Below are 27,249 nucleotides of genomic sequence, written 5' to 3' on the forward strand. Positions count from 1 at the left end.
TGGCCTCTGTGGCCCCATTGCCTGAACAGATGTGATCACAGAATGCAAACACCTGTGTTTCCCTGCAGGCTGAAGAGACTCACTGGGAGGGTTCCCACGGGATGGACGGGGCACCTTCAGCCGGTACCCCACTGAGCCGGCACCAAGCAGGTACCCCACTGAATGTGGCTTGGGGTTTCACAAGATGTCAAATAAAATCAGTAAAACAGGCAAGCCCTTCTTTCCTTGACCGGCCCACAGGCCTCACACTGCCCTCACTCAGAGACGGGGGCCCTGTCCTGGCTCCTCACAGGTTTTTTTTTTTCTGCCCTGGCCGCCTGTACATCCTGTCCTCACTAAGGGACCCACTTCTATCTGCTCAGCCATCTGGCTACACATTGGCGTCACCTGGGACCCTTCTAAAATATACTGATGTCCTTGCCCCAGCTCAGAACAATGAAACCAGAATCTTTGTAGGTGGGGCCTAGGAACCTAGACTTTCCCCAGATGATTCTGAAGTGCAGCCAGGAGTAAGCGCCTGGACCATTTCTACCCACATAGGGGGCCAAGCTGAAGGCCCATTCCTCTAGGAAGTCTTCCCGAACTTGCCCTGTGCAGGTGACTCTTCTTTTCTGACCACCTTTGAGCCACATGAGGAGCAGTCACTGGACACTGGTGGCAGCCTGCTTTGTGTCAGATGGTAGGAAGCAAGAGGAACCCCAGCTCCGCCCCCACTAGCTGTACATCCTTGGTTGACCTGAAACTCTCTGAGATCTAGCTTCCTCATCTGTAAAATGGGCATTAACAACAGTACCTCCCTGACAGGCTGATAGAAGACATTCCCGAGGATCGATTCCAACCTCCAGCCTTCCCCCAGCCCATGAGTCCTCTATTTCTAAAACTACAGGTTCCCACAAGCCCAGCATGCGACCCAGTTCCCAGAGATCTCTGTCCCTGTCTCCATCCACATTCTCATTCTGAATGTCAGGAGCGGCCAGCCCCTTGACAAGACATGGGCTTCCTCACATGGCCTTCCAGGACTCCTGCGCCTCCAAGTCGGCCCCTGGAGGTGGCTGGAGAAACATGGAGGAGCAGAAAACCACCCCCAGAAGGTAGGGATCCCTTTTCTGAGGATCTGTTCTAGCCAGACAGGCAGAGCCTGCCCTTGCTGTGAGCCGGGAAAGGGAGAGGGGAGTGAACTTGACATCACTCAGGGCTTTCACTGTTCAGAAATCACTTCCACAGGTTATAAAAGGGGATCTTTGTGAGGTGAGTTCTTCTCTCCATCCGCCAGATGACTTGCGGAAGGTCATGGTTAGCTAGTTCTAGGGCTAGAGTTGAGAGTGCCAAGAAATTGAGAACAGTCTAAATGTCCAAAAATTGGAAAATTATTAAATTCACTAAATACATCCATATCATGGAATGCTATGCAGCTATTAAAGTCATCTCTTCCAATGATTTTAATAATGTGGGGAAAGGTACATATTAAGTTAAATGGAAAAAGCAGGAAATAGAGTTTGATCTCTGCTCTGTGGTGTAGACGTGTTTACTGGCACATGTACAAATACAGATTGCACGTAGATTTGCAAAGACACCAAAAATACTGAGTTGCTCCAGGTTCTCCCTTCAGATCAGGCCCCCCTCCCAGCCCCACCCTGTCTGGGGTCTCACATGTGAAGGTGCATAAGGGGAGCCTGCCGACCACGTCTCTCTAGCTGGGAGCGCATCTGGGAATGTCAGTTTTGTGAAAAATGACACTGAGGGGAAGTGTAATCAGAACATCGCCAGAGGGTGGTGTTTATAAAGTTTTTATTTTCTGTTTTCTTAAAAATAACATTTGATTTCCTTTATGCATGTGTGGAGTGTACTTGTTTCCTTAGGCTGAGTAATAGGCAGATAAAGACAACACAAGGCGGGGTCCCTAAGGGGAAGGGGGGGCTGGGGGTGAGGGGCTTGGGGGCACAGGGGAAAGGGACAGGGTGGGGTGACTCACGGGACGCTTGAGTGCCCATCAATGCACATACACGGTCTAACACTTTGTTTTTCGATTTTTTAAGGACATCTACAATTACTGAAAGATACGATTTCAGCACTGAAATATACAGACGGAAATCCAAGCACTTGAACACAATTCTTAACTCTAAGCTCAGTTATTGCACATCACACAATTTAAGTAGGCTTCAGGCTGTAGAGCAGTTTGCTCTGCTTGCGACTTCCCCAGGATATCTCGAGTCTCCTTTTGTACCCCCGGTGTCTCTTCCCTTTGACCCCCGCCTGCCCACAGCCTCACGATGACGGCGCCGGGTGTCATCGTGACACGCCAGACTAAGCCATTCGTCCTCCCCAAGGGCTGAGGTGAGGCTTTGGTGAAATGGAGGGTTCCCATGGGGGTCCCAAGGGACCCCACGCACTCAGAGGTGAAGTTGGAAGCAGACAAGAGCTCATGAAAGGCGCAGGGGTGGCCATTAACGCCAGGTGGGCTGGCGTGGGGAAGGAAGCGTGACCACTGAGCACCTGCGGTCACAGCACCTAGGGGACAATAAGGGACCGTCATGATGTCCCACGGTGCCCTCATCAACTTCGCCTTCCTCTTCCTCCTTCCTGAGCTCCAATGCCCTGCCTCCTTCCCCATCACCCTGAACCTCTGAGTGGTCTCTCAAGGCACATTTGTTGTCTCCAACTCCAGCTTCCCTGTCCTAGAAACACCCATCTCCCCCAGCCCCCGTGGGTGAGGAGGCCTCCGGCAGCCAAGGACAGCTCCGGGGCCCGGCAAGAAACCGCTCTTCAAGTTTGGCTGAGCTCTTTTCAACAGAGCCCTAATTCCACTGCCTGCCTGACAAGCAGTCACTCGGAGGCTGTCAGCCCCCTGGGAACAAGTTGCTTTGTCTAGCTCTGAGGGTGGGGGGCTCAGACTCAGAGAGTGGGGTGAAAAGCAGGGTGGGGGCTTCAGAGACAGGACAAGGCTGGACCCCTGAGTCCCACCAGGGTCTAGTTCAGCGCCTTTTGCTTTCTTTCTACACCATATTTACAAGGTCATAAGAAACGTGCACAACCAGAAGACCCAGAGACACAGAGAGAGCTTGTGCCCCCAGTAGGGGAGGGCAACAGTGAGAGAGGGGTGTCCCTTCCTCTAGCTCTCTCCCCACCCGGGAACGCCCCAGCCTCCTCAACAGCCGCTCCCAGCGACAGGTCCAGAAGCCTGGCTGGGGCAGAGGGAAGAGACAGACAGACTCCATTCCTAGTGAGAGCGGGAAGCGTCGCGGCTGCTCAGAGAGCAAAGGGCAGTTCCCTGAACTGAGCCGGGGCCAGAGGGAGGAGGTGGGAGGGCAGAGAAGGGTGGGGGGCCGGGAGACGGGATGTTGGGGGGTCTGGGACAGCGCGACACCCTACCCTGTGCTGTTGTGCTGCGGGATGAGAAGCGGCTCATGGGGCTAGCTGCGGTTTCAATATTTTCCCCAGAATAGGACTGGGAAGATGTTGACTCCGGGGTGCAGTCAAAGAGGCAGTCGGGGTGAGCTTCTTCCATAAGGTCCAGCAGACTCAGCAGATGCTTCCGAAGCCAGGAAGGGACGACGGCTGAGCCCTGTCTGGGGAGACTTGCCCCGGGGGCCCCCACACACGCATCCCTCCTCACACCCCAGGCTCTCACACACATTCAAACACATACAGCCGCTCAGACTCACATACAAACACACACGGCACTCATCACGCACAGAAGGACAGCAGAGGCCCAGATCCAGGTTAGAAATTCTTTGCCCAAAGTGTTAAGGAATTTGCTTCAACAGGGAGAATGAGACAGATTAGGAAAGAAAACAAAAAAGAAACTCAAATCAGGGAGCTTGGTCTCATCCACCCTGGCTCCCGTCTGGTAAGGAGATTTGGGAGAACAGGATGTTTGGACCCAGTCCTGTCCTGTCCCCTCTGACCTCACAATTCCCGGGCCCCTCCACTAGAGCAGCCTCAGGGGACCCTCCACTGGGTCAGAGAGAAGGTCCTGGTGCAGGCAAGGGAGGGGACGGAAATGGGCGTGGTGCTGCCCCCTGGAGGAGAGATGGAGAAAGGTCATGGGAAGTGGAGCTTTTCCCCAGCTGCTGCTTCCCCACATCTTAAGGAAGGTCTAGATGGGAGAGGAGGTGGTTGCAAATACACCGCCCCCCACCCCACCCCGGCTGACACCCAGCCTCTTCACCTGCAGCCCGATCCTCAGGCTTCCAAAGTGGACCTGGGGGCAAGGGCAGTGTAGCAACCCCACAAGGCCCGGTGGAACCCACCTGCATAACCATCACCCATCCAAGGCCTCCAAGAGAATAGTCCAGACCAGGCCCCCACAGGAGGCCTACAGGAGGGAACCAGTCTGTTCAAGGGTCTGGCACTCAGGGCTACCCAGTCTACGCTCCTGAGAGCTCCTGCCAGATCGGCAAAGGCAGACCCTTCCTTCCTCCTCCCTCTGCTCCAGCCCCTCCCCCAGCCCCTCAGCTTCGGCCACCCTCGCTCACACAGCCTTGGGTTAGGAGAGCAGAGTTTAGGGCTGGGAGTCTAGTGCTGGGGAGTCCGGCGCAGGGAAAGGGCTCACTGCTGTGGGTGTCCCAGCCCACGTCATCAGAAGCCAGTGGGGGTGTCCCAGCCACACTGGCCTGGCCCCAGGAGGACCCAAGCCAGCAGGCAGCTCCCTGCCTTTCCAACCCTCTGCAACGGAGACACCCAAGGGTGGGAGAGGGCAGGCAGGTGCAGGAGGAAGCAGCGCTGGTTGAGCCAAGGATAGCAATCAAGACAAGAAGCCCTGGTCAGGGCAACCCAAGGGTGTCAGGACAGGCCCAGAGGGGGCTTGGGGGACATGGCAGGAGGCATTCATGTCATCAGTTTTGACCTTGTGGTGGATGGATATGTGTGAATATGTGTACTTTGAAACCAGCACTAAATGGAAAGCAAACAAGGAGGTCTCTGGAGCAATGCAGACCAAGGACACATTTGTCAGCGCATGCCACACTCACACACACTCACACACACTCACACGTCCCAGCCATACAGGTCTCACACGGGCCATGCACAGTCACACACCAGTCGTCCCTGCTGGAGCCAGCGTCCTTCCAACTGTATCTTCCGGATCCATGCCTAAGCTGCCTGCTTCTGTCCAGGTCTCTGCTGGCCCGTCTCCCCCGGCCATCGGCACCCTGGCCTGCCATGGCTCCCCGAGGGCCATCTACCAGATGTAGCCTCCGTCGTCCGCCTCGCCTGCCTCGCCCTCCTCCTCCTCAGCCTCCTCGCCTGCTTCCTCTGTCTCCTTCTCCTCCTCGTCCTCCCAGCCGACGCCACTCCCAAAGTCCCCTGAGAAGCCCACGATGTCGTCTGCGAGGGGAACAAGCCGAGGGGCCGGTTAGGACCCCGCTGACCTCCTCAAATCGCTGCCAGCAGGATCCACCACAAGCCAGGCCTCCCCAGAAGCCCTCCCAGGGCAGGTCATGGGGTCCAGAGGGTGGTGCCCGTGCTGCCGCCTGGCCCTTACCGCAGTCAGGGCTGCCGTGTGTGCGAGTGCCCGTCAGCTCCAGGCCCAGCTGGTCCACACACCAGCAGTCGCCGCTGCTCTGCTCACACTGTGTCTTCCGGTAGTAGCCGTCCTCGTCACAGCTTGGGATGAAGATTCCTGAACACGGCAGGACCCACAGGGTCAGAGCAGGCGCTGGGGTGTGAGTCCTTCAGAGATGTGGCCTCGGAGCCTGGGCCATGAGCAAGGGTCCAGACCCCACGGGAGCACAGGCAGCCCAGATGCCCAGGGCGGCATGGTAGCCTGAGCTGGAAAAACCTGCCTCCCTGACTGCACCGTGCTCAAAGCCCTGGCTCCTGCCACCACTCCTCGGGCCTGGCTGTCCTCGGTCAGCAATGCCCAGGCTTCTCCTCTCGGCCTCAGGGCCCACCTGCGCTCCCTCAGACCCAGGAACTATGACCCCTGTGTCCACCCGATAGACTTCTGAGTGTGTCGACCCAGACAGAGGCTCTGCCCCTTCGGGGAGGTGGGTGACACACATTGAAACGACTATTCCAGGCACTACCGAACGGGCACCCTGAGGCCCAGGGAGTGTGCCCAGGGAACACAGACCCGAGAGGACGGCTTCCAGGGTGGAAAAGCATTGCTTCCTGAGGAGTGCTGCCACCCATACCCAAAGGCCCCTGGGCTCTGGTCAACAAGGCTTTGTAGGGTGATTCCAGCATTGGGTCCCACGCACATGGTTTCATGAGCCCAGCAAGAGGCTGCTCTCTGCCTCGTCGCCCTCTGTCCCCTCAGCCACCATGATCCAGCCACATGGGCCCTTTCTTTCTGTTTGTCAAGAGCCTCCAGCTTTCTCCTGCCCTGAGTGGGCTCATCCTCATCTCTCAGGTCTCCCTTGGAACACCAGCTCCCCCAAGAGGCCTTTGCACACGCGCAGGCTACCTTCTACCCACGGTGCTCTCCCTCAGCACTATACCTACACAAGCCATCATGTGTAGTTCTGGCTTTTTGGTGTGTCAGCCTATGTGTTGTGTTTCCCCAAGTAGCCTGTGTGCCTTCTGAGACCAGGGACCAAGTCTGTCTTGCCCTGACCTGGGCCGCATCTACTGTTCCCTCTGGGGTTGGCACCGGGTATTTGCTTGCAGATGTGAGCATCTGCTATGGAGGGGGCTCGCCTGAGTTTTGCACGTACCCCCCTACCCTGCCGCCCCTGCCGGAGTGAGTTGAATGAAGGGTTCCAGGAACCTTCTGTTTTCCCATCCTCCAGTCCCAGAATGGAGGGGCTACGTGGGAGACACTGTCCCACCACGAGGATAAGAACAGGAGGGGAGTTCTCCTTCCTGTTTTCCTAGGACAGGGATTTCTCTGGGCTCGGCTCTCCTATAAGGCCCAGGGGCTGGAGCCGCTGAGCCTACGGGGGATCCTGGGGCACCCCTCCCCTGCCTCCTCCAAGCCCAGCCCAGCCCAGCCCAGCCCAGCCCCCTCACCTGGCTTCTTCTTGGAAGCCTCTTGGATCTGGATGCGCTCCAGCTCCGCCAGGCAGGGAGGCTCTGTGTGGAGAGAAGCAGCCTCTGACGGGGGCCATCCGTGGTGCTGGTAAGACTCACAGAGGGGCCCCCAAGGCTTGGCAACCTAGCAGTAGGCTTTGCAAGACACAAATACTCAGGCTTTGACTTGGGGAAGCCCCATCGTGGTAGTGGGGTGCATGGGTCCCTCCAAGTTCCCAAAAACTTACATAGGGGCTCTGCAAGATTCGAGGAGAGGAAAAAAAAATTAAAAAAGCTCCAACTGGGGGAGGCCATTCCATGGCTGTGGCAGGGGCTGAGGTGCCCTGAGAAGCCCAGGGCCCCTGAGAATGTTGGGAACTCTTGGGATAAGGATGCAGGATCCAGAAGAAGAGGCGGAGTGGATTCCCCAGGGGAGAGGCCCAAGGGGAAACATGAGACCAGAGAGAAGGTTAGACAGAAGCTCAAAACTAGGGGCGCCTGTGTGGCTCAGTCGGTTAAGCATCCAACTCTTGGTCTCAGCTCAGGGCTTGATCTCAGGGTCATGAGTTCAAGGCCCATGTTGGGCTCCATGCTGGGCACGTAGCCTACTTTAAAAAAAATAAGAAAAAAAAAAAAAAAAGCCGCCGCCGCCCAGATGTAGTTGCAGCCAAATCTAATTGCCTGTCACCTTGAGAAGTCCCTAGCCCTTCCCAGCAAGAGGCCTGGCTGATGGTAAAATGAGGTCAGCCCCCAGTCTCCTGCCCAAGGAGGCTGCTGTACAGAATGGACAGAATGAGCTTCAGAGGCCTGGATGGTGAAAGTGCCAGAAGGCGGGGCAGGTGGGGTCCCTAAAACTGATCGAGACACCACATGCTGGCAGATGGATTTGTGACTGACCCACGCTCCGCGCCCAGATTTTCTCTGGTCACCCTCACAGCAGGATGAAGAAACCGAACTTGAAGAGTCAGTGCCTTGCCCAGGGTCCCAAACCGGCCTGATACGATGGAGCCATAGTGGAAGGCTGGGCCTCGGCCGCAAACACCATAGTGCCTCCAAAACACGCTGGTGGTGGGAACCAGGCAGGACGCTGGATGCAGAGCACCAGGGTCTCCCCAACCTTTGGGCGGACCTGTCAGCTGCCCCCCAGGGACCTCACTTCCCCACTGATGACAGTGGCCACCTAGCTGAGGTGATCTCTGAGCACATGCCCAGCTCTGGTTCAGGATATAGAAAGCTAGCAAATGATGTCCTATCTCTAAAGTTGATGAGCACAGATTTGGGGTAAATAATGTGAGACGTGCCCAGAAGAGGAATCATCGAGAAGCCAGTATAGCTTCAGCCGTAGAGCCCAGGAGCCCTCTCCAAGGCCCCAAGGGGCTCTAGAAATTTTACATTTGTAGTTTTTACTTTCCTAACATGCATATGCTTTAGGACCCACAAATCTGGATCACTGAGGTGCTTGCCAAGGAATGGATTTAAAGTGCTGGCTTCCCTGGGCTCCAACAGACGAGGTGCTGGAGCGGGCAGGAAGCAGGTGGGCTGGGGGCGGGGGTGGGGGTGGGGGTGCCAGGGAGGGGCGGGGCCGGTGAGGCGGGGTGCAGTGAGGGGTAGGGGACCAGCCAGGGGCTACACTCACTCTCCCTCCAGAAGCAGAAGCACCACTCAGCAGTGGAGACCCGGCCGTCCTTGTAGGTGTCGCAGGAATTGAAGAAGGGGCGGATGCAGACCTCGTACTTGTCCAGGTTGATGGCAGCCAGCTCTGTCTGGTCCAGGAAGAGGTCAGCACTGGTGTCCAGCTTGGAGAACATCCAGCCAATGGAGTCCTTGCAGCTGGCCCCCAGGCTCTTGTCCAGCCCTGGGGAGAAGGCCAGGTTCAGGCGTGCTCAAGGTAAACCATTCCATCCATCTGTCCACCCATCCCTCCACCTCTCCATCTGTTCAGGGTCAGGGTCAGGGCAGCTCAGAACATAACCATGGGAGTGAGAAACTCAAGAACGGCTGAAGGGCGGTCCATCTGCCTCCACACAGGGCTGCACTTAAGCTATTCAAAACCCTGTTTGGAAAGCCCTTCGGGGAAGATAATTTCTTGCCTTGTCTTGGCTACCCATTTTAGGCTTTAAGCTCCTTCCACCCACTTCTAGAAGTTCTTCCAATAGCTAACCCAAACCCCTCCTGTCTAGTTGAAGCCTCCTTCTCCTTGTTCTGGGTTTAGGTCCTTTTCAAGGCTCAGAGTCCAGCAGGCGGGAACACCAGGCAGGCTGGCCCCGTGCACTCCTGTTTCCCCACTGCCCTCCCCTGTCCCAGGCAGAGCAAATAGCTTCTGTACCACCGGCCAGGTTGGCCCCACTGCCAGCCGAGCCATTTTGCTTGGCGTTCTCATGAAGGAGCTGGAACCAGTCCCGCAGCCGGTCCCCCAGGTCAGCCAGGTCTTGACCTGTGCAGGTCTCTACAGTTGGAAGAATGGGGAGAAAGGGGCACAGGTGAAGGTAGGTCGAAGCACAGCATGGCCTCAGCTTGGGATGCCGTCCCACAGGCCAGACGCCAGGCAGTGGTCAAGAGGCAAGGGGAGTGAGAAATCAAAGGTCTCCGCCCACTGTCTCCCATCTTCCTGCCCCCTCAGTTCCTCGCCCTCAGACCACACATGGCGTGCCCCCTATACCTGAGATGCATCCCCTCCAGCCCCACGGGCCCTCAGGCTTGTCCCTGTTTTTGACATCTCCCTTCTGGCTCTGTGAACCTCTCTCAGCACCCCAGAGCCCTGAAGGAGGTGCCCCAGGAGATGCTGGCAGGGAGGCCTCCCCCGACCCAGCTGGAGCCCAGGGCTCTGTGTTACCTGGCTTGCCGTCGGTGGTAGAGGGGGAGGCCTGCTCTGTGGGGCAGGGGCAGGGGCCCTCGCATCGCACAGTCAGCTGCTTGCTGCTCAGGCAGGCCTGCTGCTCCAGCTTGCACTGCATGAGAAGAAAGGTTGGGTTGTGTGATGGGGGGGGGGGGGTGCTCACAAATGGGTCCTTGGAGCTGGGGTACTTCGAACCCACCAGGCAGCCACATCTGACAGGAGCGACAGCAGCCACCAACAGCCTGGGGGGCTAGCCCTCCTGGTCCCTCTGGGGGGAGCCAAAGGTACATAGCACTGGGGGGCAGAGCAGGGATGGAAAGGGGTTCCCAGGGATTCAGGGGCTCCCACGAACCCTGGTCTGCCCTAGCTTAATGTCTCTGCACATGTGCTTTCCCAGGACACGAGTCTCCCCACGCCCTCACCCCAACCCACCCACTTCCCCTATTTAGCTGCCCATTGGCCCCCACCCCAGTCCAGGCCCTCTGGCCCAACCTCCTTCTTACCACAGTCCCTCGGCCCCCGGGGAACTGGCGGCCAGCCCCTCCCTCAATGGTCTTTCCACAGTAAATTCTGATGGGCCTCACCCGGCTCTCTGGATAACAGCCGCCGGCTCTCTGCTCACATCTGCTTATTCCCCTGCCTTTACTGAAAACCCTCGGCCACAGCGGTTTGCTGAAGGCAGCCTAGGAGAGGGTCTCACCCACTCCCCGCCCTTTGAGTGTTTTTCCGGGTCCCGTATGGTTCATCCCCATGGGATGACAGTAAATGAGAAGGGGTCGTACTGTTTCATAGTATCTCCCTTGGCTCCTAGCTGCTCGACAGAGAACACAGAAACTCAGAGAGGCCTGGTGACTTGCCCAAGGCCACAGGGCTGGGATAGAAGCCAGATCTATCTGGACGTAGGAGCCCTGCGTCCCCGCAGAACAGCTCCGTGACCCCCAGAGCACAGCTTCCTGCCCAGATCTCACTCCGCCCTGGGCTGTGTGACAGCACTCTTCTCCCCCCTCCCTTTCCCTCCTGCCTCCCCAGTACAGCTTCTGCCCTCAGCCTCTGGCACAGTCTCTCTCCTCTTCCAGTGACCTCACCCCTTCCCCAAGCCTGTGACTCTGTGACTCATCAATCTGCATGTCGCCCCGAAAGTGTCCCTAAGCCCTAGAACCCAACCCCAGTGGACAGTGTCCTCCAAAAACCAAGTAACTCCCAACTCCTGCTCACTAGCAGAAGTCTTCACAATTAGCACCTGCATTTCTGTGGTCCTTTGGAGTTTATAAAATGCTTTCACGAATGTCTCATTTAACCTTCTTAAGAATCCTATTCGGTAGGGCTTCACTCCCCACAGCCACCATTCCCTCCCACATGGCGGTCTCCTGGAGGGTTATTTTCTCCTGCCCCCAAATGCCTGGTGCTGGCTGGTGTACACTGTCCCCTCGGGGTGGAAATCTCCCTGCGGAAAGCTCCATCCGTCACCCCCCACCCCTGACAACTAGGTGACATGGCTCCCCTTCCAGAGCCCTGGGTACTTTCTTGAGGCTCTTACCTCACTTACTCTGACTCTCAGTTCCCTACATACCTGCACCCACGTGAGACAGAAGCTGGGTCTGGCTCCTACTCTTATGGAGCCCAAGCCCGGGGCTCAGGTGTCCCTTCTGGCGGTCCACACCACATGCACTGACTGAGGACACCAGACCCTGTGTCAGCATTGGGGGACCCCAGGGGGCCCTGGCTGCATTGTCCTCTCTGCTCCCCATGGCTTCGGGTGTCAAGCCAGCCCCCTGCCAGCCTTTCCCGCCCCCCACCTGGGGCCAGAGCTCCTCACCACTGAGCTGTAAGTGTGGCCATCGGAGCCGCAGACTGAGGCCAGTGGGGCCATGTGACAGGGCTTGCAGACGGTGTCTTTGTTTCCAGAGAGCTTCAGGGCAGGCTGCTTGATCCTACAGGACAGGGATGGGGAGGGCATGGAGTGGAGGCGAAAATGAGAGAGGGACACCCAAAGGGAAGAAGGTTCAACAGACTGGTTCCAAGAGGAAGCTGGCCCCAGTGATCACAGCACCTGCAGCCTCCTCCCTACCCCTGCCCACCCTCCCCATCAGCCCCAGCCAGACCCTCCTCTGGCCCCTAAGGGCGGACGGCCCAACTAGGCAGGGTGAGGACTGGTAGCTCGCCCTTTCCTTTGGTTACTGAGCCCAGCAGGGCCTTCAGGCAGCAACTCCAGGTCTGACTGCCAGATTTAAAAAGGAGTTACACCTCGCATAAAGGGTTACACCAAATCAGAGGTTGCAAACTGACAGCCATGGGCCACATCTGGCCCGGAGACTCATTTTGTTTGGCTGCCAAAGATGTTTGTCTTTGAGTCATTCACCAACATTTACAAAATGGAAGAGTTCGCATAGAAACATGGATTCCTGGAGAGAGGTGAGGGAAATGGGACCTTCGCCCAGAGATCTTGGATGCTGGCAGGTCTTGTCCTTGGGATGCAGCTAATACCTTTCCCTCCTCTGCAAGCCTCAGAAGCTAGAACCTTAAATATTTTATTAAGTTGTGGCATGTAGGAGCCGGAAACAATCTCAGACTATCTGGGCCAACCTATTTGTCTTACGGATATGGACACCGAGTCCCAGAGAGGAGAGATGCCTTTCCCTGAGTCCCACACTGCTTGGTGACGGATCTCCTAGCGTGTGGGGGTCTTAGAACATATCTACAGATTCTTTGACACTCCTCCCTTCGAAAGATGGAGTGTAATTTCCTTCCCCAAGAGACTCACTCCTAACAAAGAGAAGTGGCAGAAGTAACAACGTATGATTTCTGAGACTAGATCGTAAGTGACACTGTGGCTTCCTCCTTGTTCTCTCTCTCCTTCGGCTGCCTCACCAAGGGGAGGTCAGCTCCCATGTTGTAAGGTCACTCAAGCGTGCCTATGGAGAGAGATCTCTGTGACCAGGACCAACAGCTGCGTGAGTGAGCTTGGAAGTGGATCCTCCAGCCCCAATCCAGTTTTCGGATGATGCAGCCCCAGTCAGCACCTTGACTGTAACCTCGTGGCAAACCCTAGCTAGAATCATCCAACAGAACCACTTCTAGATTCCTGACCCTCGGAAACTGTGGGAGATAATACATTTTTTGCCTTAAGCACAAGGTTTGGGGGCAGGTTGTTTTGCAATAGATAGCTGCCACAGAGGAGATGATCAGGCAAGCCCTCACTGTTTTAAGCAACACCCCCAGAATCTCCCCCCAACTCCCCAGGCCCCTCACCTATGCTCCAGCTTCTTGCGGCTGATGCACATGGCCCGCTGGTAGCCCTGGGCGATGCACACCTTGTGACGGCTGCACTTCACCTTCTGGCAGGGGTCCTTGGTGGTGTCCAGGGCTGCCAGGACACAGGTTACCCAGAAATCAGTGCCAACAAGCCCAGGAACCCCCAGCCCCACCTGTGAGCTCCTCTCTGTAGTAGGCCTGAGGGCCAGAGCTCCTCAGCAACAAAGTCCCACTCCCATCAGGGTCTGGCTCCCACAAAGCCCCCAAGGCCATGGCTGGCATGTGCCCTTGGCAGATCTCAAGTGCTCACGGGTGTCAGTCCTATTGTCTCCCCTGGGAGGGACACATTACCTTCATCTCCTTGCTGATTGTCCTCCCAGCTCTTGATGTAGTCATCCTAAGGAAGGACAGAGGGGCAAGGAAGAAGGGAAGGGCTAAGATTCACATCCTAGAGCCAAGGCTCAACTCCAGGGCTAACATGCTAACCGCCATCACCCCAATGGCTGCTCAGATGACCCCTAGTCCCCTGGGCTTTGCCAGCTGCCTCCCCCAGAGCTCTATCCCCCTAAGCTCTTATCCAGAATCCCTCCCATATGTTCCTTACTCCTCCATCCCATGCTGGGTGCTGCAGAGAAGAAGTCAGGGAGAGGGCACAGAGGGAGAGGAGAGGAGGGTGGGGTGTGGGGTTGCACAGAGACCATACACAAAGGAACCCCCCCCCCGCCCTGCCCCAGGAAGTACTCACCTCCACCTCCTGGGGATCAGGAAGCAGTGGCAACAGGCCATGGGAAATGGAGCAGGAGGAGAGAAGGAAAGATGGGGATTTTAGTGAGACGCCCTGCCTCAGCCCATGTGGTTCCAGCACTCTGCAGGCCTCATCATGTGACCAGAGGCACTGGGCAATTCTCTTTGATTGCTCAGGTTCTCTAAGCTTGATGGCCTGCCGCTGGAGGACAGGATTCCTGTACCTCCACTACAGGGAGCTCAAGGCCTGGGCCCACTCAGGACTGGCTTTAGGAGCACTGGGGGTGAGGCCCCATTTCTCCATTGCCCTGGCCTGACCATTAGGACCGATGTCTAAAGGACCCATATTGCCTGGGGAACAGTGATTGTCACACCTTTGCCTTAAGGGTCCCAGAAATGCCACCCTCTCCCTCTGCCAGGGTTCTTCCCTTGGCAGTCTCCTCCCCTGCCACCTGCCACCCTGTAAGTGGGGCGAGGGGCAGGGGCTCTCTTCCACTGCACAGGAACGGTTTTTCACTCGAGGTCTGACTTTCCTGTAGGGATCCGATGGTGCCCTGAGAGAAAGGGGGACCATTGTCCCTTCTAGTGTCGATGGTTTCCTCAGTTACCACGGTCCAGCTGCAAATCCTCACATTCAGAGGATCCTGAGAAAGCCCTCTGAGATCATCTGGCCCAGCCCCCTGTTGGTGCGGGAAAGGCCAGACAGGCCAGAGACAGGAGGTGACCCACCCCGGGTCCCAGCGTCTCAGAACCCGCGTTTCCCGACGCCTAGTACAGACCTCTCTCCTGGCTCCAGCACACGGTCTCCAAGACCTGAGGTGTCTGGAGACAGCTCCTCGCTCTGCTCTGGCCACAGGGACCTCCCCAGGGCCCACCACCATACTGTGGCCAGAGGCGGAGCAGCTCACACCCAGCCATGCTCCCTCTGGTTTCCCCACTAGCCCTCATGGGGCAGAGGCGGCTGTCAACAACCAGCATAGAGCTCCCAGGGCTCTCCAGGTGGAAGATCCATCAGGCAGGCCGGGAGATGGCTTCTTGGGACTGCAACCTGGAGGCGCCAAGGACCCAGCTACCGGCCTCCCCTGCATGGGACTCTGGGAGCCGGGGGTCAAGGGCCACAAGGAGCCACATGCAGCCGTGCCCTTCATCCTGAGTCGCACCCATCCAACGAGCATGGGATGGGAGGCAGAGGTCACAGTGTGGGATGGGGGTGGCAAGGGGCCAGCACCTGTCTGGCTTGGAAAAGGGGGCCTACGGCTCCTGCAGCAGAGGGCTCCCACATGGGCAAAGCCACGAGCATAAGGGAGGATGTCCACCAGAGCTCTGAAAGCCCAGGGCTACCCTGGAAGTTGACAAGCATCAGAAGAACAGGCAGGGACAAGGGCCTTTGTCAACACTGCCTTCTGGCCAAAGGCCAAGAAAGGACCAAGGCCAAGCAGGCCATGGGCATTGTACCCGGGCAGATCATGCCATGGCCAAGGCTGTAACTGCATGTGCTTTCGTGAGAGCCCTGGGTGCACACACGCCCGCCCACAGGCACACATCCTAGAACATGCATACATGCAGTGGTACAAGTCCCGTCTGTGAGCACGTGTACGCAGGCCCACATGGTGAGGAACCGTGCACACTGGGTGTGCGTAGGAAACAAGGACACTTCAAGGCAGCTCGCCCAATGCCAGATGGGTTTTATCCAGAAATGAGGTTAACTAGGCCCACTTCTGTGAGCAGCCCCCAGTTTTCACACTTGGGCGCCAAGGCCCTCCCTCAGGCTCTGCCTTCTTGTCTCTTCCACACACAGAGAGAGGGCAAGACGCAGGGCTGGGGAGGCAGAGGAGGGCAGACAGAGCAGCAGACCTCTCCCCATGAAGGGCTCGAGGCACCAGCTCTGTTCTGTCTTGCTTTCATCTGTGTTTCTGTGCATCTCCTTGTCCACCTCCTTTCTCTCTCCCCTAACCCTACACTCTGCCCATGCCTGCCCCCAACCCCCAGCCCCGACATGTCCAAGCAACTCACTCTCAGGGGAGTGGGAACAGCCAACCAGAGAGGGAGATGAGGGAAAGAGAGGGCCCGGGGCCACACAGTGCCCACACTCCCCTTACCAACCGACCTTGACCTTCGGGCACTCAGCACCTATCTCCTGAAGCTTCTTGGAGCTTAAAGGTGTCCTCAGGGTGCCCTCAGATCCAGAAAACACTCCCCTAATAAAAGCTATTATAGTAGAAGACGAGACCAAAGACTCTGGGTGGAGGAGCAGGAAACGGTCAGGGAGAGGCCTTATGAGGAGCCCCTGCCTGTGGAAAAGGGAGAGCTCCCCGCTCCCCGCCCTAGGGAGAGCAGAGACCAGTGGGGTAAGAAGAGAACCGCCCTGAGGTGCCCCTCGGAGAAGGGTGACGAGGTCCTGCAGGCAGCGTGGGGGCAGAGCCCAGGGACACATTTAGGGGCCCCTGGGGTGGGGTATGGGCAGGCACCATCTGTAAGTTGAAAAGGAGGAGTCCGTTGGCAAGTGTGAGTCATGCCCTCCAATGCGGTGGTGTCCACTTAGGCACCCAAGCAAGGTTATCAGCAGTTGTGACAAATGGTCCCATAAAGGCACAAGGGTCTTGTCAGGAACCAGGAGGCCTGGTTCTGTCCTGGCTCTGCTACCCAGCGATCACGTCCTCCCCTGAGAAATAAGGATTCGGAAGAGCCCAGGTCCAGTGCTCTGGAGGGAGGGCCAGGCCAGATGGAAGGTCGGTCCTAGGCTGAGAGCAGCATTTCTGGGCAAAGAGAGAGCACATCTGGTTTACCGGGTGGGGAGGGCTCTGCACCCAGAGATGGCTCTCAGCCTGGCTCCCTCCGCATCCTCGGGCTTGCGAGCCCTCCTCTGTGCCATATGGGTCTCAGCAATGGCTGCCCATTAGAACCACCCGCCCAGCATCTCAGCTGCCTGTTGCCCAGAGTCACCGGAGCCCAGGGGAACCGGGCAAGGGGCAGAGCTGGCAGGGCTCCCACGGGGACAGAGCCGCGCTCAGGGGCAGCGTCCTGCCAGCTCCACATCTTCCGTCTAAAATGCTCTCCTCATCCCCTCTGGCACCATCCCCTCTACCATAGGGCCTCGGGGAGGAAAAAGAGCAGCTACTCCCTCCCTCTCACACAAAGCAGATGCTCAGCATGCGAGGCACAGGCTGACTCATTGGAACCCGGGCTCCGGGCCTTCTCCCCTGGAATGCTCATCACAGCACCGTCTCCAAGTTGACAAGAGCAAGGGGAAGGCTGTCCTTATCATCCCCACATCCTGTCCACCCCATCCGCCACTCCCCAACCTGCCCTCCCCCAACAAGCCACCCCCCCCACCTCCCCCCGACCCCCGCCTTGTCAGCGCAGGCAGCAGTTGCTGTGGTGTCCCTGGAGGTCTCCCAGATTGGTCAGTTTTCCTCCTCTACACCAGCGGCAGCTGTAAGGACCCTTCCAGACACAGTCCTGACCACAGCTCTCCCTCCTTAAAACTCCTCGCTGAATATGCTCCGCTCTCGTTTTGAAAAAGATCTTAAAGGTTAGGAGGTAGAAAGGATTCGTACCAAGATGTTACTTGTGATTTCCTCTGGGGAATAGGAATACAGAGAATTTTGACATCTTTCTGCCTTTTTCCAGGTCTCCAAACTTTCTACAGTGTGAACATGTTTTATTTTCTATCTTTTTTTTTTTTTAAGATTTTACTTATTTGACAGACAGAGAGCATAAGTAGGCAGAGAGGCGGCGGGTGGGGGGGTTGTGGAGGGAAGCAAGCTCCCCGCTGAGCAGAGAGCCCAATGCAGGGCTCAATCCCAAGACCCTGAGATCATCACCTGAGCCGAAGGCAGAGGCTTAACCCAACTGAGCCACCCAGGAGCCCCTATTTTCTATCCTCTTCATTTTTAAATTTTTAAAAAGATTTTAAGTAAGCTCTAGGCCTAACATGGGGTTTGAACTCACAACCCCAAGACTGAGAGTCACATGCTTTAGTGACCAAGCTGGCCAGGCTTCCCAGTGAAGAGGTTTTACTTTCTGAGGAAGGGGGAAAACTACAACAAATATTATATCTAAATACCATCCCTGGGGCACCTGGGTGGCTCTGTCTGTTAAGCATCTGCCTTCGGCTCAAGTCATGATCCCGGGGTCCTGGGATCCAGTCTGCATGGGGCTCCCTGCTCCGTGGGGAGCCTGCTTTGCCCTCTGTCTACTGCTCCCTCTGCTTGTGCTCCCTCTCTGTCAAATAAATAAAATTTTGGGGGGGGGGGGAATAAACCCTCACTGGTTCCCTGTCACCTGCAGAAGAAAGTCTGTCTTCTCTCAATCTGTTCCTGGCTATGCCAGCCCTATGACCTTGCAGCGGAGGCTTCAGCGTGGCCAGACCTCGGCACAGCCTTCTTCTCATGCAGGATGCGTGTCTGTTCCCCGCTCAGGCATCATCTCCCCTAGCTCAGCCCCAAGCCCAGCTTCCCTTCAGGCCGAGTGTCCCGGTGATACCATGCAATGCTGTTGCTTCTGCCCTATTTGAGATGGCCACTTCCTGGAGGGCAGATACCCTATAAAATTCATCCTTCTATGCCCAGCACCTAACCCATAGTAAAAACACTGCTAATAACAGCTAACATCTTTTCAGCAATTACCACGTGGCCCGCATTGTGCAGAGCACTTTATATTCATGGGCTTGGGTACTCTTTACAACAACTCTACGAGAAAATTACTGCTGTTATCCCCATTTCTCAGATGATAACACGAAGGCTTGGAGATGTGAGGCGACATACGCAGGATCACATGTCAGATGCACAGCAGAAGAGTACTGGTATTGCCAGAACTGTGGTTGCAGAATCTGGGTCCCTAACCTGCACTCTGTGCTACTCCATAAACCCATAAACTTCAGCAGATGAGGAAAGTCCCAGGCTGGGGGCTGGACCCGAAGGTCCGATCCCAGCTCAGTGGTGGCTCCGCCCACTCCACCAGCTCTGCTGCAAACCCTGGGCAGGGAGTCCTGGAGCCCTCGGAGGGGCTGAGACACCTGGACACCCCCTTCTGCAGGCGCTTCCCAGAAACCCCTTCCTAAGCCCCTGGTTGGGCTGGTTTGGAGCTCACCCATCTCCTGCTTTGATCTCTGCAGCTCAGCACGGTCGCCATGGAGACGGGGCCCACTGTGCCAAGCCGGGGGAGAGATGGTGGTAAGTGCGCAGGCCTAGCTGGGCTGAGGGGGCACATGCTGGGTGTTTCCAAGCGCTGTTTACTTCCTGTCATTTTAATTAGCACCCAAATCACCCGCTCACTTCACAGCTTGAATTAACCCCATCTCTCCCAGGCTCTCCATCTGCTGAGGAGGACAGACGCTGTGGTGACTGGCCAAAGAAGAGCTCCCCACAAGGCCCCAACTGCTTGGACTAAGAGCCCCTGGGCATATCTCCACCTGCCTCTCTGCATCACAGTGTGATGGGGAGACTGAGCCCCGGACATGGAATCAGGGCACAGGGTCCCCTTTTGGCTTTGCCTCTGACTGCCAGCGAGACGGTAGGCTCCAATAGTGCCCTCGCCGGACCCCACTTTCTCGTCTGTGAAACGGGCTGACTCCCTTGCCTTCCTCCCTGAGCTGTGGAGCGACCTAGGGCAATGCCTCAGAGGACTTGATGAGCTGTGAAGCTCTAGACTTTCAAAAGCCATGAAAGGGGACCACCGAAGCCTGGGTTCTTGGGCATACAGGGTGGGAGCCCAGGGGACGAGGTGGGCCAGAGCTGCTTTGGGAGCTCATGGTAACATCAAGGGCCTCCGAGATAGACTTCTGACGTTGTCACCAAATGAAACAGAAGCACACCAACAGGACCAGACGTTCGTCGTGAAACTTTAAATTAAGCACAACTTTTGTAACCCTGTTATGGCATTGCTTCATTTTTTACTAGATCAAGAACCTCTAAAAATGGAAGTGGGCCAGGCCTCTCTCAACCTCTGAAAGGCCCTGCACTTGGCATTATTTTCACCTCATCTCAGGCGAGGGAGCCTCCGTTGGAGCCCAGGCCCCTGAAGAAGGCCCAGGAGTGGGGGCCCTTGTGACTGGGGCCTCTCCGTCCCTCCCTGCAAACAGCCAGAGGAGCACCGAGTGGGGTGCCAAGAAAGGAATGAGGGGAGGCCGAGCGGAGGTCATCTAGGCTCCTTCTCAGCGGAGGACTGACACCTCTGTCACACGCCCAGGCAGAAGGCATCTTGAGAAGGCAGTGGCTGCGATGTGGAGGGTGTGAAAACAGGGGCAGTCGTTAAATATTTGTCCCCCTCCCAAAGGGAGTGGCAGAGGCTCTGTGTTAGGCCTGCACAAACAGAAGGAGACAGGCATCTGGAAGACTCTTGGGCTCCACCCCCACCCCTTGGAGGAATTTCCTTGGAGGGTGAAAATGTGCTTACCCCTCCCACCATGCCACGGGCTCCACCTGGCCTCAGGTATGCAAGCAGCAATGCCCCCGCTCCTTGGGCTTGACCTCTCCACCACTGGGGCGTCTCAGCCATTCCCTCCCCCTCCACACACTCTCCTTGGGTTTCTGGTTCTAGGCAGCAGCCCCAGGAGGCCATAAAGGGCAGAGAACAGGGGAGGGATAAAAAGGAGAGGAGACCGAAAATTCTATTCTGAGTTGCCTTGGGACCTTGTTTTCCCTTCTGGAACATGAGTGGAGGCAGGATTTAAAGGCCAGAGATCTCTGTGGAAACACAGGCGTGGCGTGGGGAAAGAACCCTGGGCTGAGAAGGAAGAAGGGTTCTTGGTGCCTGCACCTCTCCAGGTCTGCGTCTCAGTCTGGAAAACGTAGGGGCTTTGTGCTGCCGGGGCTCCACGGCTCTGCTCTGGTCCCAGCTCTTCCAAACTGAGAACTGTGAGGATGGAGGCGGGCGGGGAAGAGCCCGAATAAGTCCAGACTCTTCCATGTGTTCCAGACTGTGCAGGGGAACAAGAGATCAGGGGAAGACCGCATCTAGGCAGGGGTAAGACACCCGCCAGGCCTGGCTTGTCCTTTCAACTGAGTGAAGCCTTGACCTCTTTTCTGATGTCAGGGAAGGATGCTGGAGGGACAGGATGCCCTGCCTTGGGGAATCCATTCTCCACCTGTGGGAGTCCTGGGCTTACCTGTTCTCAGCCCTTATAGGTAGGTGACTGTACTGCTCTATAGGCATATTGAGAATGGGTGGGAGGCAGACACAGGGGCAGAAGGACAGCAAGGGGACAACCTTCCTACAAAAGATGTCACTCACTCCCTTATCCTACAATGAATCACTGGAGAATCAGGGTGCCAGGGTTCTAGTTTGACTGTCTCCACCTTCTGGAGTCCAGAAAGAGGAAAAGATCTCCCCAGATCCCAGGACGAGTTAGTTGAGATCCTTTCTAGCACGTTCCATAATGCATATGTGTATACTGAGCCCTTGCAGTGTGCACACACAGCGCAAGCAACACTCAGAGGACGGGGTGGTACAGTGCACAGGTAGTTTAACCCCAGGTCCTGCCCTCAGGGGCTTAACCATGGGAGGGACGGGATAAGCACATGTTAAAAAACCAGTTGGAGCCCTCTTCGGATACAAGTGCAAGTGTAAGCGAGGCCACAAGGCAGCACCGACATGCACCAAATGACTCTCTGACCAGTAAATACTGTGGGAACCCCTGGAGGGGGCTCTACCTGCCAATGACTGTTGGCTGAGCCCTTAGGAGCTGAGAGGCTATCCTGTTTCCAGAACCACATCACCCTCCTGCCCGCAGCTGGGTCTGGGTCCGCCCACCAACTGGAGCTGCCCTGATGGATCCACACCCCGGGCGGGGGTTGGGGGGGGGACCTGCTATACCTGCAGGTACGCCCATGAAGGCTAGGAGGACTCTGTCCCAGTGCTTGCCCCAAGATGCTACTGGGTCCCAGTCCTCAGCGTCCCCCGTCTCTGGCTGATGCATGCCCTACCCTAGTTTGGTCACAGATACTTCCTTAGGAGCAAAGAGAAACCCTTTCCCTGCACCCAAAGACGGGGCTGCCAGCTGGTAGAAGGGTTGGGGGTGAAGGGCTGTTGTCTGCCTCTAGGGCCATCTTCCTGGAGTCAAGGAATGCCAAGGGCTTTGCAGAGGTTTCTGTGTCGGCAGCCCATGAAGCCCAGGGGAAAATCAAGGGCCAGAAACGTGAAGTGGCTCTCACAAGGTCACACTGCGAGGTCTGCCCTCTCACGAGGAGGACAAGCTGAGTGTTCTCCCAGGGCCCCTGGGGCATGGGGTAGGATAGAGCTCTGGCCGTCTTCCAGACAGCCTCTGACCTTCTGGAGAAGGAGAGGGGGTGGCGTTGACCGTCCACCCTCTTCAGCCTGCCTGGAAGGTGAGAGGACCATACGACAGCCTCTCCAGGTAAAGAGTGCTCTTCTCTCCCTCTCTTCCCAAGGCCTGGAGTCCTGCCAGGTGTTCAAGGGTCCCTCGCCAGGCTGACACGGCTCTGGGAGATGCCAGCCCCCCCTACCCCCAGCTGGGAGAGGATTCAAAATCAGAATGGAAGAGGAGGCCAAGCAAGGACTCACCCTCCCATCCCCAAACCCTAGTTATGGAATCCATTCTGACCCAGTTTGGGGTTCTTCTCATGCACCCACACTTGTTCACAAACATCTGTGCCACTTGTTCCCACACTTGCATTGGTTTAGGTGTGCGGAATGGGGAGAGGGAAGGGGCGGTGAGAAGGGAGCCCCTTTGTGGCTAAAACTTGTTACTGGCTTGCCTGGTGATCCTAAAAATCTGAGACTCATGAGTAGCCAGCGGGCATTACTTCCCCGGGCCAGCTCCCAGGGTCAAGGTGAAGCCCCTTGCACTGCGGAGGTGCTCCTATCTGCAAGGAAGGGGCTAACACACATCAACATCTTTCTTGTGGAGACTGAGGCGTGGTGTGGGCTAGCCCCAGAGATGACAGTCCCTCCGGGAGCTTTCTGGGGGGCTTGAGGCTGGGGAGTCCCACCTGAAATGGATGCCCTCCAGCTCTGTGACAAAACGCCTCCATGCTGACGCACGGGTTTTGGTCTCCTTGCCCACCGGAGACGTAGTGTGACGTACCTGGCATCATATGGCCAGCCAGTGGCAGAGCCCAAACCTGCACCCAGGCCTTCTAGCCCCCAGGCCAGAGCTCTCCCAGCACTGCCTCTCCTGGGTAGAGAGCTGCCTCTGGGGTGTCGCTAGGTCCAGGGAGGAGGGGAGGAGGAGGTGGCCGGCTGCTGAAGACCCTGAGGGCTTCGGCCCCCCTTTCTAGGAGGTGCCGCTCCAGTCCCGGGGCAACCTGGAGGCACATAGGGCACAAGCTGAGGCCGACTTTTGTTCTTCAAGGTAGACTCCTCCTTCCTATGTGTCCCTAAGGGTTAGGCCTTGAGCTCCCTGAAAAGCGCAGTTTAACCAGAAGACCTGGGTTCAAATCCCAGCTCGGCCACTTTCTAGCTATTTGACCCTGCTGCACATTACTTCACTTCTCTGAGCCTTTGCTTCTTCAACCATAGAATGCATGGGTCATGAAATGACAAAGAGGGTGGCAGAGGGGCACGAGAGACGATGCAAGGGCCGGCAGCTGGAAGCCAGGGCTCACTACAATCAGTGGTCTGACAGACAGTAACTGTGTGCCTGCTGGGGGCCAGGCACCGTGCTAGACGCCCGTCAGTCTCATGAGAGCTTAAGGGACGTGGAGCACAAAGTAGGGAAGAACTAAGAAGAAAAAGAACATTCCTTCCGTGCTTCCTCGCCTGGCTCTCAGGTCCTGCCCGAAAGCATGCTGTGTAACGCGGGCCTGGCTCCTCTCACGGGTGCGTCTCTATCTCCAAGGCCCGGATGCTCCGTTCTGAAGACTACAGGGCAGTTCCACCTGGTTCTGCTGGGAGGAAAGCTGGAGATAACAGTGCTGGGAAGCAGGCCTCCCAAAGGCCCAGGCCTGCCCAGGGGAGAGCACAGCTAGATCACAACCTCCCCCTCTCCTCTGGCATGAAGCTCTCTTCCCTGGCAGCGAGGCACTGGGTATTAGAGGGAATATACCCCGGCCCTGGAAGGGCGGATTACTCCGCTGGTAAACCCTGCCTCCCTATAATCCTAGTGCTCAGAGAAAGAACGGTAAACTCAACTCCCCACTACCCAGCTCAGACCAGTTCCGTGTTGGAGCACCTGCCCATGCTTTCTTCCTCTTCTTCGTCCTCCTGACCTCTTCCACATCATGCCCTCAATCTCCCCCTGTCCCTCGATTCATTTAATGAGACACGCCCCTCACCTACAATACTGACTCCTCCATCCTATGCCCTAAGAACATTCCACCCCTATCGCTTGCCTCTCTTCTGTTCAGGCAAACTGGGGACTTGCGTCATTTTGTGGTTATGAACAACGTGCTGGTATGACCTGGTAATGCCTTAGACGTCCAAAAGAATATCCATCTTGCCTTTGAGGCTTCAGGAAGCATATTTTCCAGAAAGCTAGCCTGATGAGATGTATATGAAGCCCTACGCTACTGGGCCCAACTAGAGGGCCTTCGGGTTTTAGAGTAGGAAGTGGGGCATCTATTGACAGAGGAGGGCTGAGAAATGTCTGGGGTATTGGCAGAGTCCCTATGGACAGCATGAATGCTGCACAACTCCAGGGAGCACCCTCACATTGTGGGCCCTCTAGGATTGTGCAATGCAGGGGCTCTGAGCCCGCAGCCTCCTGCCCTCCTGCAGAAGCTGCCAATGGGTCCCCAGAGCCAGAACCCCCTGCCCAGCCTTCCGTGGCCTCCTCCTCTCCCTGATCCTGTCTTCCCCCAGCCAACGCTACCTCAAATGGGGTTTTAGAGGACATTTTCCCTAAAAAAGCCTGAGGCCGCCCATCTTAATAACGTGCTCTAAAGCTTTCCATGAATCCTAAGGTGTCTGGCCCTGCAGAATTTATAATCCGGTGCCTTTCTTCTGATAAGCATGAGAGGAAGGAGGAAATGATTGGCACCAATACAGGGAGACAGGTGGGCCGCCCTGGGCCGGGGGTCAAACAGTCAAGTCATTTAGCCTCACCTACAGAGTTGCCTATTGGAAGCAGGTGGAGGAAAGGAGATGGGGAGGCATCTTTATTTTTAAACCTTTACGTTCTGATAAGCATTTCTTTTCCCCCTGACCTTCACCAGTCTCGCTTTGGAAGATCAAACAGCCAGCGAGTCAGAGGGAGGCCTGGACCAGTGACACATGGATTTGGGATGGACCAGCCTGCAGCTGCCCCCTCGCTGCTATGGCCAGGCTGCTTCCCAGGCAGCGGCAGGAGACTGCAGCTAATCTGTGCTGGGCCTGCAGGGGCCTCGGAAAAGGCCTTGCTGGGACTCCTGCCTCCCTTGGTTGGACCAGCTGTGCCTCCTCTGGGACCCAGGCCCCTCTGCCCCAGCTGACCTGGCTGCATGCAATGCTCTCTGATGACTTACAACCTACTGGTTAGACTTTGAAGAGAAACTGTCACTTGTCTCACGGTAACAAAAATATCCGTATCTCTGCCTTTTCACATCATTTGGCTGGATAGCGTATGAAGTATGTGTGTTTTAAACACATTTCTAAGGAACTTCTGGATGCCCACAATTTAGGAGAAGATGAGAGAAGTCACAGTGTGGCCAGTGTTGTGCCAGGTGGGTCTGATGAGGGACCTTGGCAAGTGAAAAGTGAGGCCTGGGGTCCTATTGGAGGCTTTCTGGGAGCTCGCAGGCATCTGAGAGCACTAGGTGGCCAGGACCAGCATTCTTCTCCCCTGGTGCATCCGCATCCGGGCCCATCCTCCACCTTACACCCGGCCCCCTTCTCTGGGTTCCAGCCACGCCCTCTGCCACCGGCACCCACCCCACCCGCCCCTCCCCCGCTCAGCTCCTACTTCCCCCTTCTGGGAACGCAGTCTCCGGTTTCCCCTCTGATCTACAGGTGCTCGTAAACAAAGTGCTGCAGCAATGCCGGCTAGTCCGCAGCCGCCTCCCCAACCCCCACCAGGCTAAGTTCGGCCCAAGGTTAAACCACGGTGCGGGCAGGCGTCCCCGAAGGGACCCCAGACCCAGCTCCTCCGCTCTCGCCTCTGCTCTTCAAGACCATCGGGCTGCAGAGTCCTTCCTCCGCATGGGAGTCTCTCCCATCTCTGGGCCCGGCTTCCCCACAATAGGTTGGTCCTGGAAAACCAGCCTCCGTGAGCTCACGCCACTCTGCATGGGGACCCCAGACCTGGCTCTGGAGGCCACCCGGAGGTGGCCTCGGCTATTTTCACTGCCGTCGTCCGCCCCCAATCATGGACACGCCTTTTACCATGTCGCCTAATGAAGATTGCTAGGACACCTACCCCCAACCCCAATTCAAAGTCCCAGCCCAGGGTTCTGTCCCCTTCTGTCCTCCCTTCCCCAAAGCCCAAGGTGGGAATAGAGGGCACTCGCGCAAGACGATGCTACCTACCAGCCGCCGGCCGCACCCAGACCTGCCCCTCTGCAGTGCCCCGTATGTGGCGCCTGCAGCTTCCACCCGGCTGGGGGCAGGCCTGGGGGCCTCTTTTTTTACCACCAAAAAAGGAGGGGAGCCGGTCGGGGGTCCAGCCGCAGCCAGGGCTCCCACCTCTCCCGCCATGTACCCCCCTTGCATCCCGCGCCCGTCTCCGCGCCCGACCTGCAGTAGAGACCGTGTCTGGTGCACGCGCCCCGGGAGCAACTCCTTGCCCGGGACTCGCCCGGGGCTGCTGTGGGGCTTGGGGTCCGGGGCCGGGGGCAGGTGATGGGGGAATGATGGGTCTCGGGGAGGGGGCGCCGAGCTGGGCGGGCGACGGCTGGCGGGAGGGTGGGTGCGCGTTGTTTACTCTCGGTGCGGTCAGCCGACTGGGCTGCGGAGCCGGTGGCTGCGACGTGCCGCCGCCGCTCCCGGCGCTTGGGGCTCCGCTCCGAGCCTTCCTCCCCAAACCCGTGCCCCCGGCCCTCGCGGCCCTGCAGACTCACGTCTCGAAAGCGGTTCCAGTGCTTGATCTTGCCGCTATACTGCGAGATGGATGACAGCCATTGCTCGTCCTCCATGAAATTGCCGGGGGTCTCGCCCTCCTTGAGCCCTTTGGCGTCGCCTTCGGCCAGGGCGGCCGCGGCGAGGAGCAGCAGCGGCAGCACCAGCCGCCCGCAGCCCGGGGTGCGCATCGTGGTCAGGGTCCGACCTGGGGGAAAGGGGGTCCTGACTTCAGTATTTTAGTGTCCTTCTTCCCACCCCGCGGCTGGCGAAGCAAACGCCGTAGTCTTCCTCCGCCCTCCTCCTGCGGTCTGACTCCGGTGACAGACTGATAGTGGGTCGCGGCTGAAATGTGACCTGGTTAGGAGATGCACTTGTCTGAAAAAGCCCAGCGCTGGACGCGGAGAGGGAGAGAGAATCAGAGAGGCTGCGCCAGCAGGGGCCGTGTCTGTAACTGTAGCATCAGCATCACGTTTGACATCATCATACCTGGTTTAAAAAAAAAAAAAAAAAAAAAAAAAAAAAAAAAAAAAAAA

General features: G+C 57.1%; 1 protein-coding gene across 1 annotated transcript; it reads right to left on the reverse strand.

The window, feature by feature from the left end:
• Positions 1–1,771: 1,771 nt before the first annotated feature.
• On the reverse strand, positions 1,772–27,172 carry SPOCK2 (SPARC (osteonectin), cwcv and kazal like domains proteoglycan 2). Its single transcript, XM_059397677.1, has 10 exons — positions 26,716–27,172; positions 13,391–13,436; positions 13,037–13,151; positions 11,604–11,718; positions 9,785–9,899; positions 9,278–9,397; positions 8,588–8,806; positions 6,952–7,014; positions 5,483–5,620; positions 1,772–5,325 (listed from the first exon to the last, which is right to left on the reverse strand). The coding sequence occupies exons 1-10, from the start codon at positions 26,902–26,904 to the stop codon at positions 5,180–5,182; spliced, it is 1,266 nt and encodes a 421-aa protein (XP_059253660.1). The 5' UTR covers positions 26,905–27,172; the 3' UTR covers positions 1,772–5,179.
• Positions 27,173–27,249: the final 77 nt, after the last annotated feature.

This window comes from Mustela nigripes, chromosome 4 (genome assembly GCF_022355385.1).
Source record: "Mustela nigripes isolate SB6536 chromosome 4, MUSNIG.SB6536, whole genome shotgun sequence".
NCBI lineage: Eukaryota > Metazoa > Chordata > Mammalia > Carnivora > Mustelidae > Mustela > Mustela nigripes.

Bases quoted from the DNA above. Each gene is read 5' to 3' on its own strand.
- SPOCK2 (XM_059397677.1), bottom strand. From the start codon at position 26,904: ATGCGCACCCCGGGCTGCGGGCGGCTGGTGCTGCCGCTGCTGCTCCTC. The intron at 9,398-9,784 runs GTAACACAGAGC...TTCCAACTGTAG, and splicing joins TACCACCGACGGCAAGCCAG to AGACCTGCACAGGTCAAGAC. The intron at 8,807-9,277 runs GTACAGAAGCTA...CCTTCTCCCCAG, and splicing joins TGGGGCCAACCTGGCCGGTG to GGCTGGACAAGAGCCTGGGG.